At 44.0% G+C, this 12718-nt stretch overlaps 1 protein-coding gene across 2 annotated transcripts in view; it reads left to right on the forward strand.

Moving 5' to 3' along the window:
- The window catches only part of MTMR6 (myotubularin related protein 6), a 1083592-nt gene that overhangs the window by 158015 nt on the left and 912859 nt on the right, over nt 1-12718 (forward strand). For both annotated transcript variants that reach the window (XM_069639211.1, XM_069639210.1), the window contains exon 2: nt 7694-7813. In XM_069639211.1, the coding sequence (XP_069495312.1) occupies nt 7694-7813 (120 nt within the window). The remainder of the gene's footprint in view (nt 1-7693; nt 7814-12718) is intronic.

Below are 12718 nucleotides of genomic sequence, written 5' to 3' on the forward strand. Positions count from 1 at the left end.
TGTAAACCTAAGACAAATACTAATTCTTCAAATACTGCCCCAACTAAAATGGACCCTGAAGAACACTCCTTAAAGGGAGCTCTTCTTAATGTAAGATCCCTAGTGGCACATGCTATCGACCTAGCGGACCTAATTACGGAAGCCAATCTAGATTTTATTGCTATAACCGAGACCTGGTTACATAATGCGGCAGGACCCTCACTCATGCTGGCCGTTCCCAATGGCTATACCATATCTAGGCAGGACCGAGCAGGCTCCCGTGGAGGTGGAATCGCCATTATATCCAAAATAAACCTATCACTACGCCTAGCCTCTGCCACAACCATGCAATCTTGTGAAACTCTCACTGCAAAAATCCCGATAAACAATACCCAAACTCTATCCATTCATCTAATTTACAGACCACCGGGTCCACTTGGAATCTTTGAGGAGGACCTGCACAGCCTTCTGTCTAACACCAACTACTTCACAATTGCTGGTACTAGGGGACTTTAACCTTGGTTTCAATGACCAAGCAGATGCTCAAGCATCAACTATTGCCAATACCCTCACCACCTTAGTACTAACCCAAAAAGTCAACACCCCTACCCATGTGAAGGGCAGAACACTTGACTGGATCGCTGATTCCAACTGCTCAGCCATAGTCTCATCTACTACGCCCTTATCCTGGACTGACCACTCCCTGGTGTCCTTTAACCTTCTCAACAATAAACCACTCATTCCAGCCCCACAGGCGGCTCCACCCTGCCCCACAAGAAACAAAAAGAATATTACACTGGGTAATATTATTCCCCTGATCCTTCCATCTTTAAATGCATTGCCAGACAACCTTGACCCTAGTGTATTGGTCAACGAATACAATAACATCATGCGTACCACTATGGACAAAATCGCCCCACTCAAAATGCGAACAAGTAAACCTAAGGCACACCTAAACAAATGGTTCACGCCAGAACTTAAAGCCCTGCGCCTGACCAAAAGAAAATGCGAATCAGACTGGAAACTTTATCCAACTAAGGAGAACAAAATTAATTTAACCGACATCTCTCGGCACTATAAAAATGAAATCTGCCTAGCAAAGCGTAATTCTTATAATAATCGCATTGCAAACTCTAACTCAAGTATGAAGGAACTCTTCTGCATTCTGAAAGAACTTGAGTCTCCCATTGCTACACCAGACACCTGTAATAAGGACCAGACTTGGTGTACAGATATCCAAACTGCCTTAGCAAACAAAATTACCACATTGCAAAACAAAATCCAACTATAAAAAAGAATCCTTAAACCTCCATGATAAGCTGATTCCCAACAACACCACTAACGACCCTACCAATACATTTTCCTTCACTAAAACTACTACCTTAGAGGTAGAGAAAATGATTCTCTCCCTCAAACCTTCAAATTGCAAAGGTGACATCTGTCCAGCGCAACTAATAAAAGACGCTGCCAGAGACCTTTCACCGTTCATTTCTAAATGGATAAACGCCTCCTTTGCCACAGGTAACATCCCGGCTAATCTAAAACAATCTTGGGTGCTACCGCTTCACAAGAAGCAGACTCTAGACTCCCTCATCCCCACCAACTACCGGCCTATCACTATGGTACCTTTCTTACTGAAAATACTAGACAAGGTTGCCTACACACAAATTCAAAGACACCTTGAATTACATAATCTATTAGGTGCTAGACAATCTGGTTTCCGTACACTCCACGGAACTGAAACTGCCCTCATTGATTTAAAGACCCAAATAGACAAACTGAGAGATCAAGGCAAGACAGCACTCCTCCTTCTACTTGATCTCTCAGCTGCTTTCGATCTAGTGGACCACAAGGTCCTCTGCAAGCACTTAGACACTGCTGCACACTTCTCTACCCATGCCACCAAATGGATTGAATCATTCTTGAGCGAGAGAACAATGAGAGTCTTCTCCCCTTCTGCAGCAGCCGACCCTACACCTATCACTTGTGGAGTCCCTCAAGGTTCTTGTGTTTCACCGACTTTATACAACATATTCACTAAACCCCTCTTCGATGATCTGGACCTTCTAGGTATCACCTACACTAATTATGCAGATGATACACAGATTCTCCTCCCGCTTTCTGGGGATTACAGCAAGGATAGGGATTTGGTGAATAGGGTGTACCTCATTATTCAGGCATGGATGGCCTCCCACGGCCTCTGCCTGAACGATGATAAGACCGAATTGATTATCTTGGGTACGCAGGCCAACATCAACAAGTTAGGTAAGGACTACTCTATGTTCAACATAGATGGCAATAGCATCAAGGTCTCGAGAGAAGTGAAAACACTAGGTTTCTATCTTGATTCTACTATGTCCTTCACCAAACAAGTCAACTCCTTAGCTTCCACCACAGCATATACCTGCAAATTAATAAGAGCAGGTAAACCCTTCTTATCTAACGATAGCTGCATGATCCTAGCGAGAGCCCTAATATTATCCCGACTTGATTACTGTAATGCCCTTTATAGTGGTGCAAACAAAACTATCACCAAAAGGTTACAAATCCTACAAAATAATGCCTTAAGAGCTGCTTTAGGCATAAACAAAAGGGAACATATTTCCTCTTCCAGACACCAATACAAATGGCTCTCCACCGACAATAAAATCCATCTGAAAATGATCTCCCTGACGTACAAAGCCCTTAATAATGCTGCTCCCAGTTACCTGATGGATAAAATAAAAAGAAAAAGCTCTAGCAGGCCTACAAGAACCCCCAATTCCAACTGCTTGGTAACCCCTAGATTTAAACTTGCTAAAATTGGTAGTACCAGTTTTCCCGTACTAGCTGCTAAATGGTGGAATGCCCTGCCACACAATCTGAGATCAGACCAACCATCTTTTTCACACTTCAGATCGAATCTTATTAAACACCTCAATGACAAAAATATGTAATGTACTGCTAGATACTTGTATCACGTTACTTCATCTGAAGGCATATATGCATTACTAAGATATACCACATGTGTAAATATTCATACTAACACTGTATATAACTGACTGCCTCACTGTATAGCAATTCCTCAATCTCCTGATCTGATCTACCTCCTGTTAAGACTGTACATATTTATCCCTCTACCACTGTATATTTTGTAACATGGTAATTTTATGTAACACTGTAATTTTATATAACATTGTAAGCTTTGCATATTCTCCTCACTGCGCCCGGTTACCCTTGGGTCTGGCGCGCATTACAAATAAAACAAACAAACAAGATCAACTGAAAAGTCTGTCTGTGTCCAAAACCGATACTTGCCCTCATAACTATAGAAATACTATATGTAGGGATTTCTGCAACAAAGTGTTCCAAATAAAGTTCAGAACTTCTTCCAACTCCTGGCTTGTTCAGCCTTTCCTTCCCCCAAGTTCAACACAGTTCCTAAAAGGGTACAGCGTTCAACACAGTTCACAAAGTCTCTGGGTTCCCTTCCCCAATACGTCAGCTCTACCAGCTTCAAAATTACCATCAGTCCACAAATCTTTTGGCATTAAATAACAATTTCCAATTTAACTTTGTATCCATCCAGGCTTTGCAATAGTTCATACAGATTGTTCATTTCTTCAGTCGCTTCAGCACTTGTTATACAATACAACTTCTGTATCTTAGCTTTTTCTTGCTCATTCGGTCTAGGAACAGTTGTGGGACCAACCGGTCCGCCCATTACAGGCCACACTCCCAACAACCCTTTCACTTTACCAACTTCTGGTTTTCCCTCTTTGCACCTGGAACATTAGTTGTCACTCAATTCTGCTTCCCTTTAACAGTCTCTTGGCTTTGCCAACATATGTTTTCCACAACTTGTGTAATTCTGGGCCCACCCTTGTTTCGGCTTCTTCTTGGCATAACTTAGATTTCACAGAATCCTTCAGGCTTTCTTGCCAATACAGGTTTTCTCTCCCTGAACCTGTGCCATGAATCAACATTCCATTCTGTTTCTCCTCGACAGTCTCTTAACTTTATCACAACGTATATTTCGCACAACTCACTCTGTGGTGTTCATCCTTTTCCACCACCTTCATTTCGCCTTATACATTAAGGCTCATTACTTGCTTTCCACCCTGTCAATAAGTGCTTATTACTTGCTTTCCATCTGTTCATAAGTGCTCATCACTTCTCTTTTATTCGTGCTCTGCTTTCATATACTTTTCATATCTTCCATTCAGTTTGGTATTCAATAATTCTTGTTGCATTCTTAAAAGCACTTTGCAGCTTGTTCGGTTTTCAAAATTCTTCAATTCGGTCTTCACTCATACTTATAATAAGTTTCAGTTCGTTCAGCATTTTCCAAATGCTCCTTTTCCCACCCGGAACGCCCCTGCAAGAGTGTTGCCTTTTTCACACACAATGGTGTATGGCTGCTCCTCCGGGCATCTTCTTTCCTCTGGTCAGCTTCTCCTCATTCTACTTGGGCCCTTCGGAGCTTCGGTGAGCAGCGCTCGCTACCTTTGAACCTTGCTGCAGCGGCCTGCAGCGGCCTGCAGCAGTCTGGAGCCCTCGGTGTCCCACAGCTCCGGCTGTGGACACATAGTGCAGAGGACTGCAGGTGTCTCGACCCTCTCCTGGCCCACTCGGGCCCCGGCATGTCTCTCACCCTTCTGCAACACACAGCGTCCTTTTCACCAGCCCCTCTGCAGCCCGCTCCAGCTCTGCCAGCCACGTCGGCCGCTCCAGGCGGGTTTCTTCTCTCATGCTGGTCTCTCATTTTATACACCTGTGGGTCTTTAACAGATTGCAGGTGTAAGTCTTTTGCCTGACTTTAGTTGAATCCATTAGCAGGACATGCCTGACCTTTCCAATGGTATTCGGCCACAGTTCTCTTCCTCATCCCGGTACCAAAGTGGTGTGAATGAATGGAAGTGTGCATAACTCCCAGTTGCCTCCTCCTCGTCCCAGTCTTAAAGGGAAATGATTGTGGGACTGTTTGAGTGTTTGAAAGAGGTAAAGGTTGACAATAACCTATGAAGGCAGAGGGATGGTAGGATACCAAGTCTCACCCAAAGACATCCTCAAAATTACTCCCCAAGGTCCCTTTACCCAGGTGATCCTCCCTCGCATATGCACCCCCAGTGTCGGGATCCAAGAGCAATGGCCTTTTCCTGGCCACCTGAGAGGAAGATTCAGGGGGAGTAGATGGGAGGATGCCCTCCGGTTCCTCACAGGGCCTTGCAGGTTTCAGCGTCCAGCTTGCCTACAGTATCAACAAGGTCGACTTACAATGGGCCTGGGTTTGGGAACAGGTCAAGAAAGTGTCAAGGAATGCTAAGTTCAGGCTAATTCAGTAAAACATTTTGCATAGTATATATGACTCCGTCTAGGCTTCACACAACCCACAACATTTGCATAATTGCCTTCGATGTGGGGAGGCATCTGCAGGATTCTGGAATATGATTTGGGATTGGCCAAAGGTTAAAATGTACTGGGAAGAGGTGGTGACAAAATCAAACTGCCGGTCACATAGTAGATACGGATGCACCCCAGAGATATGTTTGTGGGGAATATTACCTGGAGGGAAACGGGCCAAAACAAGAAAGAAAATAGTGAAATTCTTATTAATATTGGCCAAATGCAGGATAGCGATATCTCGGAAAAGCCCAGGGGGCCCTTCTGTGCAATTCTATGGGTGAGGGGGATGCACACCGCTGGCGGATGGCTTAAATGGAAATCTTGAGTGGGCAGGATGAACTGAACGTGGAAGGAGGACAGGAGATGCACTGGGGACAAATGCTTAATGAAATGTCAACACCGGACTTGCGACCACCCTGAATAGGGATGGTCCAGGGCAATATGAACTATAGGACCGTGGGGAGAGAGGTGTGGAGGGGAAAAGGGAGGATGAGAGGGCCGGGTACTATAGTTTAGGAACACTTCAACCATGTTTAAAATTATTGTTTGCATAGTTGTGCATAGTTTGTAATTATGACTAAGATTGACTGTATCAACCAACTTGTTGAATATTTTATGTTGCAAGTGAACTTTCAGGAACTGGCAACTACAAAAATAAAGAAGAAGAAAGAAATAAAATAAAAAAGGTTGCCTGCACCCTCGGCCCTCATCTGTGTCCCGGCAGAGCCTCAGCTTCCGCACTCTCTGAGCTCACTGCTTCTCGTGTGAAGTGCGGCCTCGCAGAGCACTCCGTAATCCCCTGGTCCCCTGCACACTGCGGGAAGGACCAAGCTGTGGACTCCGGCTGTCTGCCTCTGCCAGCCAATGGATCTCATGCCAATGTGTCTGCAACACGCACAAGGCCAAACCCAGTTTCACCACTTCATCCCCAGGCCATAACGGTCTCCAAGCAGAACCACCTCCGCTCTTGGCAGTGCTGGTTCCCATTGCAGCCAAGGGCCCCAACAGATCAGAGGGTGCTCCAGCAGATCTCTTACCGCCACAGTGTTGGCAAAAGTCCATCTAAATCCCCATTTTTGATCCTGCAAGGGGAAGGGGGGAGAAGAACCTCGGCACAAGATAGCTATCATGTCTGCGCCCCCATGGTGGCCTCCTTTTAGATCTATCTTAAGTTTGAACTACACATGTGCCACACCAGCAGGAGTGGAGATGGATGCACCATGAGGCAGCACCCAATAGAAGGCTGCCCGGATTCTCTACCGAATGCAGCGTTTTATTCGGATAATTACCTCAGTATATGTTGAAGTTTCACCTTTTATCAGAATTAATGTTTATTAGCATCGGATTTGGGCGTGCGGTCGGTCTTCCAGCCAATCCGAGAGCTAGGAACACTGGCTTTACTCCATGGTAAGACACGCCTTTTGAGTCGCCTGGGAAGTGGGGGGCCGCCATTTTCCCTGCTGGGAATCAAGTAAGTGCTTCCCATCACCTTCACTGTTTACGCTACCCCAATTTCCAACCTTCCACTACCCACAACCCCACTTACCTTAGTCTGCCTGGTCCCTTGCCAGCACCTGGAACAGTCTGTGTTCCGGCGCATCCACCTTGTGGCAATGGCTGCCATGGAAAGGGAGAAGGGACTACATGTATTTCCCTTACCACTTGACCATGTTGGCCATCTTGGTTTGTAGCTTTTTTAAAGTTGAGAAATGGCAATCGTGCAAAAATACCCATCCTGGTGAGCATGCCCGGATGCTTATAGCAACAAATACCTTGGGGACGGTGGGGGGGGGTGGGCTTTACCGGTAATGTCTAGCCTCCCATTAAAGCTCTCGCTTCGCTCAGGCATTTAACCGGGCCCGGTAAAGCTCCAGGGTGCTAGTGTTCATTGCTTGACAAAATTTTATTTTGAAGGTCTTGCACCGCAGGATTCTGCCCTCCACTGTGATATCAACTGGAATGCCCAAGGTGGGAGATTCTAAAAAAGGCAATTAAGGGGTTGAAGGTGGCATTATACCTTAGGCTGTATGTGCAGGGGCTTTCTCCCTTCTGTCAACTTAGATTATGTAAAGTGAAAAGTAATTTACTTGTGTCTGAGTGTCATGTGTAACATTATCCCAGTCTGGCAGCCAGCTGGCGTAAGTTGTTACTTGATAGGAAATATGCCATGAATCAAAATGTTACTTGGCAAGTAGCCTGCTTCTCTCTATCCTGTGACATTTTGCTTGATGCTCATTCTGTTGATGTTTATTGTGGTAATAAAGTCATGTTAACCTATGTTACTCTTTAACTGCATGTACGGTGTAAATTACATTTTGCCTTTCTCCAGGTAGAGCAGGTAAAGCTGCTAGACCGGTTCAGCCTCAACAGCAAGTCAACAGCCGGATCCCTGCACCTCACAGCAACTCATCTGTTGTTTATAGACTCAGTGCAGCAACGAGAGACCTGGGTACGTAGAAGCCACGTGCACTTATTATTGCTTGCCTTCAATGTTTAATTTTCCTCCAACATTGTTTGCATTTCCTTCATTACTTGTGAATGTTTAATCGCCAATGGATATTGCACTGCTTTCCTTGCCATCTACTTGTAACATTAACAAATGCCCTTTTGTGTCTGCTGCTCTCACTAACATTGTATTGTGGTACTTTTCATTCTTTACTTGCATGTGAAGCTCATGGTGGTACCTTTGTATGTTGTGCTAAATTTTTCAGGCGTGTTCAAACACAATACCTCCCTAAGTGAAAACTATACATGTACTTCTGTAGCAAAAGGAGGAAATGGAGCCCTCTGTTGTACTTTCAGTGGGGCGCAAATATCGGAGAGAATGAAGAAATGTTTTGTTGAACAACTTACTGGCTGAACCTCTGAACAGAATCCTGCTAGAAAGAGGGATCAATAAAGAACTCGTATGCCAACATTGTCCACATCACAGAGGTGGGAATAAAGCTAATGGCAACTAAGTCTTCAATTACTGTGTAGAAAGCCCAAGGAAAACATAAACAAGTGCAATATTAGTCTGAGGTAAGGATAAAAAGATCCTGAGCAGCAAATGTTCTATAATGTTAGGTGGGATGGCAAACCAGTGGAGGATGATGGGCGCGGAGAGGATTCAATAATCCACGAATTTAGCTGATTTGCTAGTGGGTTAGATTCATCATCAGGTCAGAAGAGTCTTTGAGGTGTGAGCCAATTGTTGCTTTATTATTGTTGTCATCAAAACACAATAGTAATCTGAAAACATTAATGTGGCAGATAATGCCCGTTGTTCAACATAGGTGAGTGCACACAGCCGACGCGCGTTTCGACCTAAGTCTTTTTAGGGCCAATAGAGTAGAGATGTGGCCGCCAGGTGACATGGTTTGCTCGGACGTTCCACGCCGACACGGCACCAGATCTGGTTATCCAGCCCTTGTGGCCCCCTGACTTGGGAGGACCACCCATCAGCTCTATCCAGAGCCACATTCACCTGATGATGAATCTAAACCACTAGCAAATCAGCTAAATCCGTGGATTATTGAATCCTCCCAGCGCCCAACATCATCCACTGGTTTGCCATCCCATCTACTCATTCAGCCAATTGGGAACCCCGGAGTTGGTCCCCAGGCAAACCGGGAGCCAGGCTGCGGGCTAACATACAATTACTCTATCAACAAGGTGCGCGGTAGATTGGGAGTCCCGACCCAGATAACCCCAACCAGCTGTAACCCTGTTCTATAATGTTAGTTTGTGATCAGGTTGAGCTCTGTGTTCAATGTACCAAAGTCACTTACAGGTCACAAGGTTGCAGGGTTTAAGAAGTTCTCTTGGCTGCTGTTAGCGTATTGTGACCCTCCTGGGCAGTGGTCACTGGGCTTTAATATGACATTCTGGCCTCTGTTAGGTTATAGGCCATTGTCATTTTAGACCCCTGCCATGAGTGATGCAGCAGCTGGGGTCAACGAGTCCTCCTGGTTCAGCATCTTTAGAAATCTATCTTGACCCCACACCCGGTGGTTGTACTGTTTCCAACAGGATTTTCCAAAGCACCACGCCTGGACAAGAAGTATAGTAAGGGCCTTTATTGTGCCAGGTACAGGTAAGCAAGTACCTAAGTGTGAAACTACTTCTATCCAGCACCAAGCTAACTCAAGACTAACAGGGTGGTCGTAGCTGGTGCACAGTGTAGGCCGAAAGGAAGGACTTTAAACTGGAATAATACCAGGGCGTTGAAAAGGCAGTTTTTTCCTTATCTGGCCCATATAAGTGGACTTGCCAGTACCCCTTGGTTAAATCTAGGTGGCTAGATAGGTGGCTGTTCCGAGTTAATCAATTATGTCATCAATGGGTGGCATGGAATAGGCATTGAAAGACGGATATTGCATTCACTTGATGGATGTCTATACAGAATTCCAGGAACTGTCTGGTTTTGTAACCAACACGATAGGAGAGGACCGTGGACTTGAGGAGGGCTCAGTGATATTGGCCTTCAACATTTTGTTGACTTCCTCGATCACTATCTGTTTACGTGCCTCTGGTGGAGGATATGGTTGTAGATGAACCACTTTGCCTTTCAGGGGTTCAAATATAGTGTTAAGTACCTTTTTACTCTTCCTGGTTTTTCTGAGAATACATCAGGGAATGAGACCACTACATCTTTTAGATCTTCTTGTTGTTGGATAGACAACTCGGAAGGAATTAAGTCAAAGTTATCTATATCTTCCAGAACTAGGCAGGCTGGTACTTTGACATGGGTGGCTGATGGGTTCTCCTTCGACTCTTTTAGGAGGTTGATGTGGTGTAAGTGAACTTTCTGTTTTCGGTCTGGTTGGGATATTTTATACGTGCACGTTCCCGTTGGTTCTATTATCTCGTAAGGTCCATGCCACTTCAAATCAAGTTTGTTCTCTGAGGTGGGTAAGAGGACTAGTACTTTCTGTCCAACAGAAAAAGATCAAAAATGTACTTTATCATAATTAGCCTTCTGTTGGCTCTGGGTCTTTCCCATAGAAGTACAAACTAAGTCCCAAACCAACTTCATGTGTTCATCGCATTCTAGAGGTTTTTTGTGGAATGGGAGTCTCCTCTCGTTCTACCCAGGATTCCCAGAGCATGTCCAGCACATCTCTCGGTTCTCTTCCATGGAGTAACTCTAAGAGAGAAAAACCTGTGGAAGCTTGGGGGGTGGGGGGGGGGGTTTCCTCACGGCAAATAGTGGCCATGTGATCGTTTGATCCCAGTCTTTCCCATCCTTGTCTACCAATTTCCGTAGAATTAGTTTCAAGGTCTTATGAATTTTTCTACTAGACCATTGGTTTGAGGATGGTACACCGAAGTTCGCAAGGTGGTAATGTGGAGTAGCCCTTTGACTTCGGCCATGAACGCACTCATAAAGTTCGAACCCTGATCTGTTAATATTTCTTTGGGAAATCCGACCCTAGAAAAATACGGTAGAAGATGTTTTAGTATCTGCTGAGTGGTGTTATTTCGCATCAGGAATGCCTCTGGACATCTTGTTGCATAATGTACGATCACCAGGACATACTTGTTGCCCAATTTAGATGTTTCGAGGTACTGTCATGTCCATACCAATTCTAGAACAGTTGACTTCTATGATCTGCAGCGGATTCAGAGGGGCAGGTACTACAATGTGCGGGCTGGTCTCCTGACATATTTCGCAGGTTTGTATGAAAGTGTTTATTTCGGCATGAATGCCTGGCTAGTAAAACTTTCCACTAATGTGTGCCTGAGTTTTAACATGTCCTAAATGCCCTCCTGTGAGATGGGAATATGCAATCTCTAGCACTACCTTTCGGTGTCTTTTAGGTATTACTAGTTGGGTCTTTATAAAACCTTTTGGGGAGGTTTCTCTTCGGTAAAGTAACCCAAGTTTTAAGAAGAAAAAAGGACTTCCCTTCTATATGCTTTCCTCTTCTGGGATTGCTTGTAGAACAGCTTCAGCGAGGGCTGGATCATTTCGCAGGGCAAAGGCTAGGTCGGGATAGATGGTGGGTTCTTCTCCTTTCCTTTGTATGTCATTAAGAGATTTATCAGCCTCACAAAAACCTATGTTACTACTTCGTGTTTTATCTGGTTTGCTTTCTTTGAACTGAGGGAACAAAGCCCTTTCCAAAATTCCTTGCGCAATTTGGTCTCCCCGACGTGCCTCAAAAGGGACTTTGCCATGATTCTGTAAGAGAACCTTCACCTCTCCCCTAAAGTTGGGGTCAATAACGCCCGCTAAGACATCTATCCCGAACTTCCATGCTAAGCCAGATTATGGGACTAATCGTATGCAACACCCCGGAGGGGGTATCAAAGTCTGTAGGAATCATTCCTCTTTTCCCAGGGGGTATAATAGCTTCCCTACTGCTACAGTGTCAGGATTCCATGGTATATTTCTAGAGTTTCAAAGGTTCACAATCTTAAAAGACACACTGTTATCATACCAATCTCATAGACATCAATTACTTACATACTTGATTTAGAAATCATCATTTAACAATAAAACCTTTGGACGTAATTCTATTTAGAAGTATGATGTTCAAGTTATTTTTTATTATTAATTAAAAGAATTGTACAAAAACTTCCTTAATAAGATTTCAGGAATCACTTCTTTCCCCAAGGCAAGATGGAGGGTTAGTACAGCAACAGTGATTGGAGGAAAACATTGATGAGGTAGTTTGGAATTTTGAACAGAGTTCTAAACTGCCTTTCATTTTAGTTGCCTTTGTGGCAGGTTGCAGTCTCTTTAGCTCTGAGAGAAGATTTAAGAAAAAATCTATAATTTACTTATATTAAGAAGAATTATCAATTCCAGACTTCAGAAAAGAAAGACTTATATTCAAGGATTCTTAGAAGACAAGAAGTTACAGAAGAAGTAAGCTAAGTTATTCAAATATTGAAGATATTTTACATGGAGTGAAATTCGTTGTCTTTTTAAAAGAAAAAACAAATGTTCATCGACAAGAAATAACTATTTATTTAGAAGTTATTCGTTACAATCTGCTGTTATATTCTGCAATTGCGAGTTATTTTTTGTTAGTTTTGATCTACGCGTGATGCTAATCTAATTACTAACGCGCGGTTTGTTCTAAAACTATTTAATATATATAGAGTTTGAGTTGAGTTATATTTTTATCCAACTCTATATATTTTAGTCACGAGCGCGAGCGTATCTTTTGCCTCGCGTTCGTCGTTAGTATTAAGGTTAGAGAAAAGAACCTTACGTTTTTTACGTACTACGTGTACGCGTCATCTCAACTCCGGAAAATAGTGCTCGGAGCGGCTCGTACTTCAAGAATTTAGCGTCGGTTCCTGTGTAGCTCTTAGTCAAGGAAACGAAGCGTCGGCAAGTGCGCGGTTCGTTCATTTATTT

This window comes from Ambystoma mexicanum, chromosome 7q (genome assembly GCF_040938575.1).
Source record: "Ambystoma mexicanum isolate Mex_15411 chromosome 7q, UKY_AmexF1_1, whole genome shotgun sequence".
In the NCBI taxonomy this organism is placed as follows: domain Eukaryota; kingdom Metazoa; phylum Chordata; class Amphibia; order Caudata; family Ambystomatidae; genus Ambystoma; species Ambystoma mexicanum.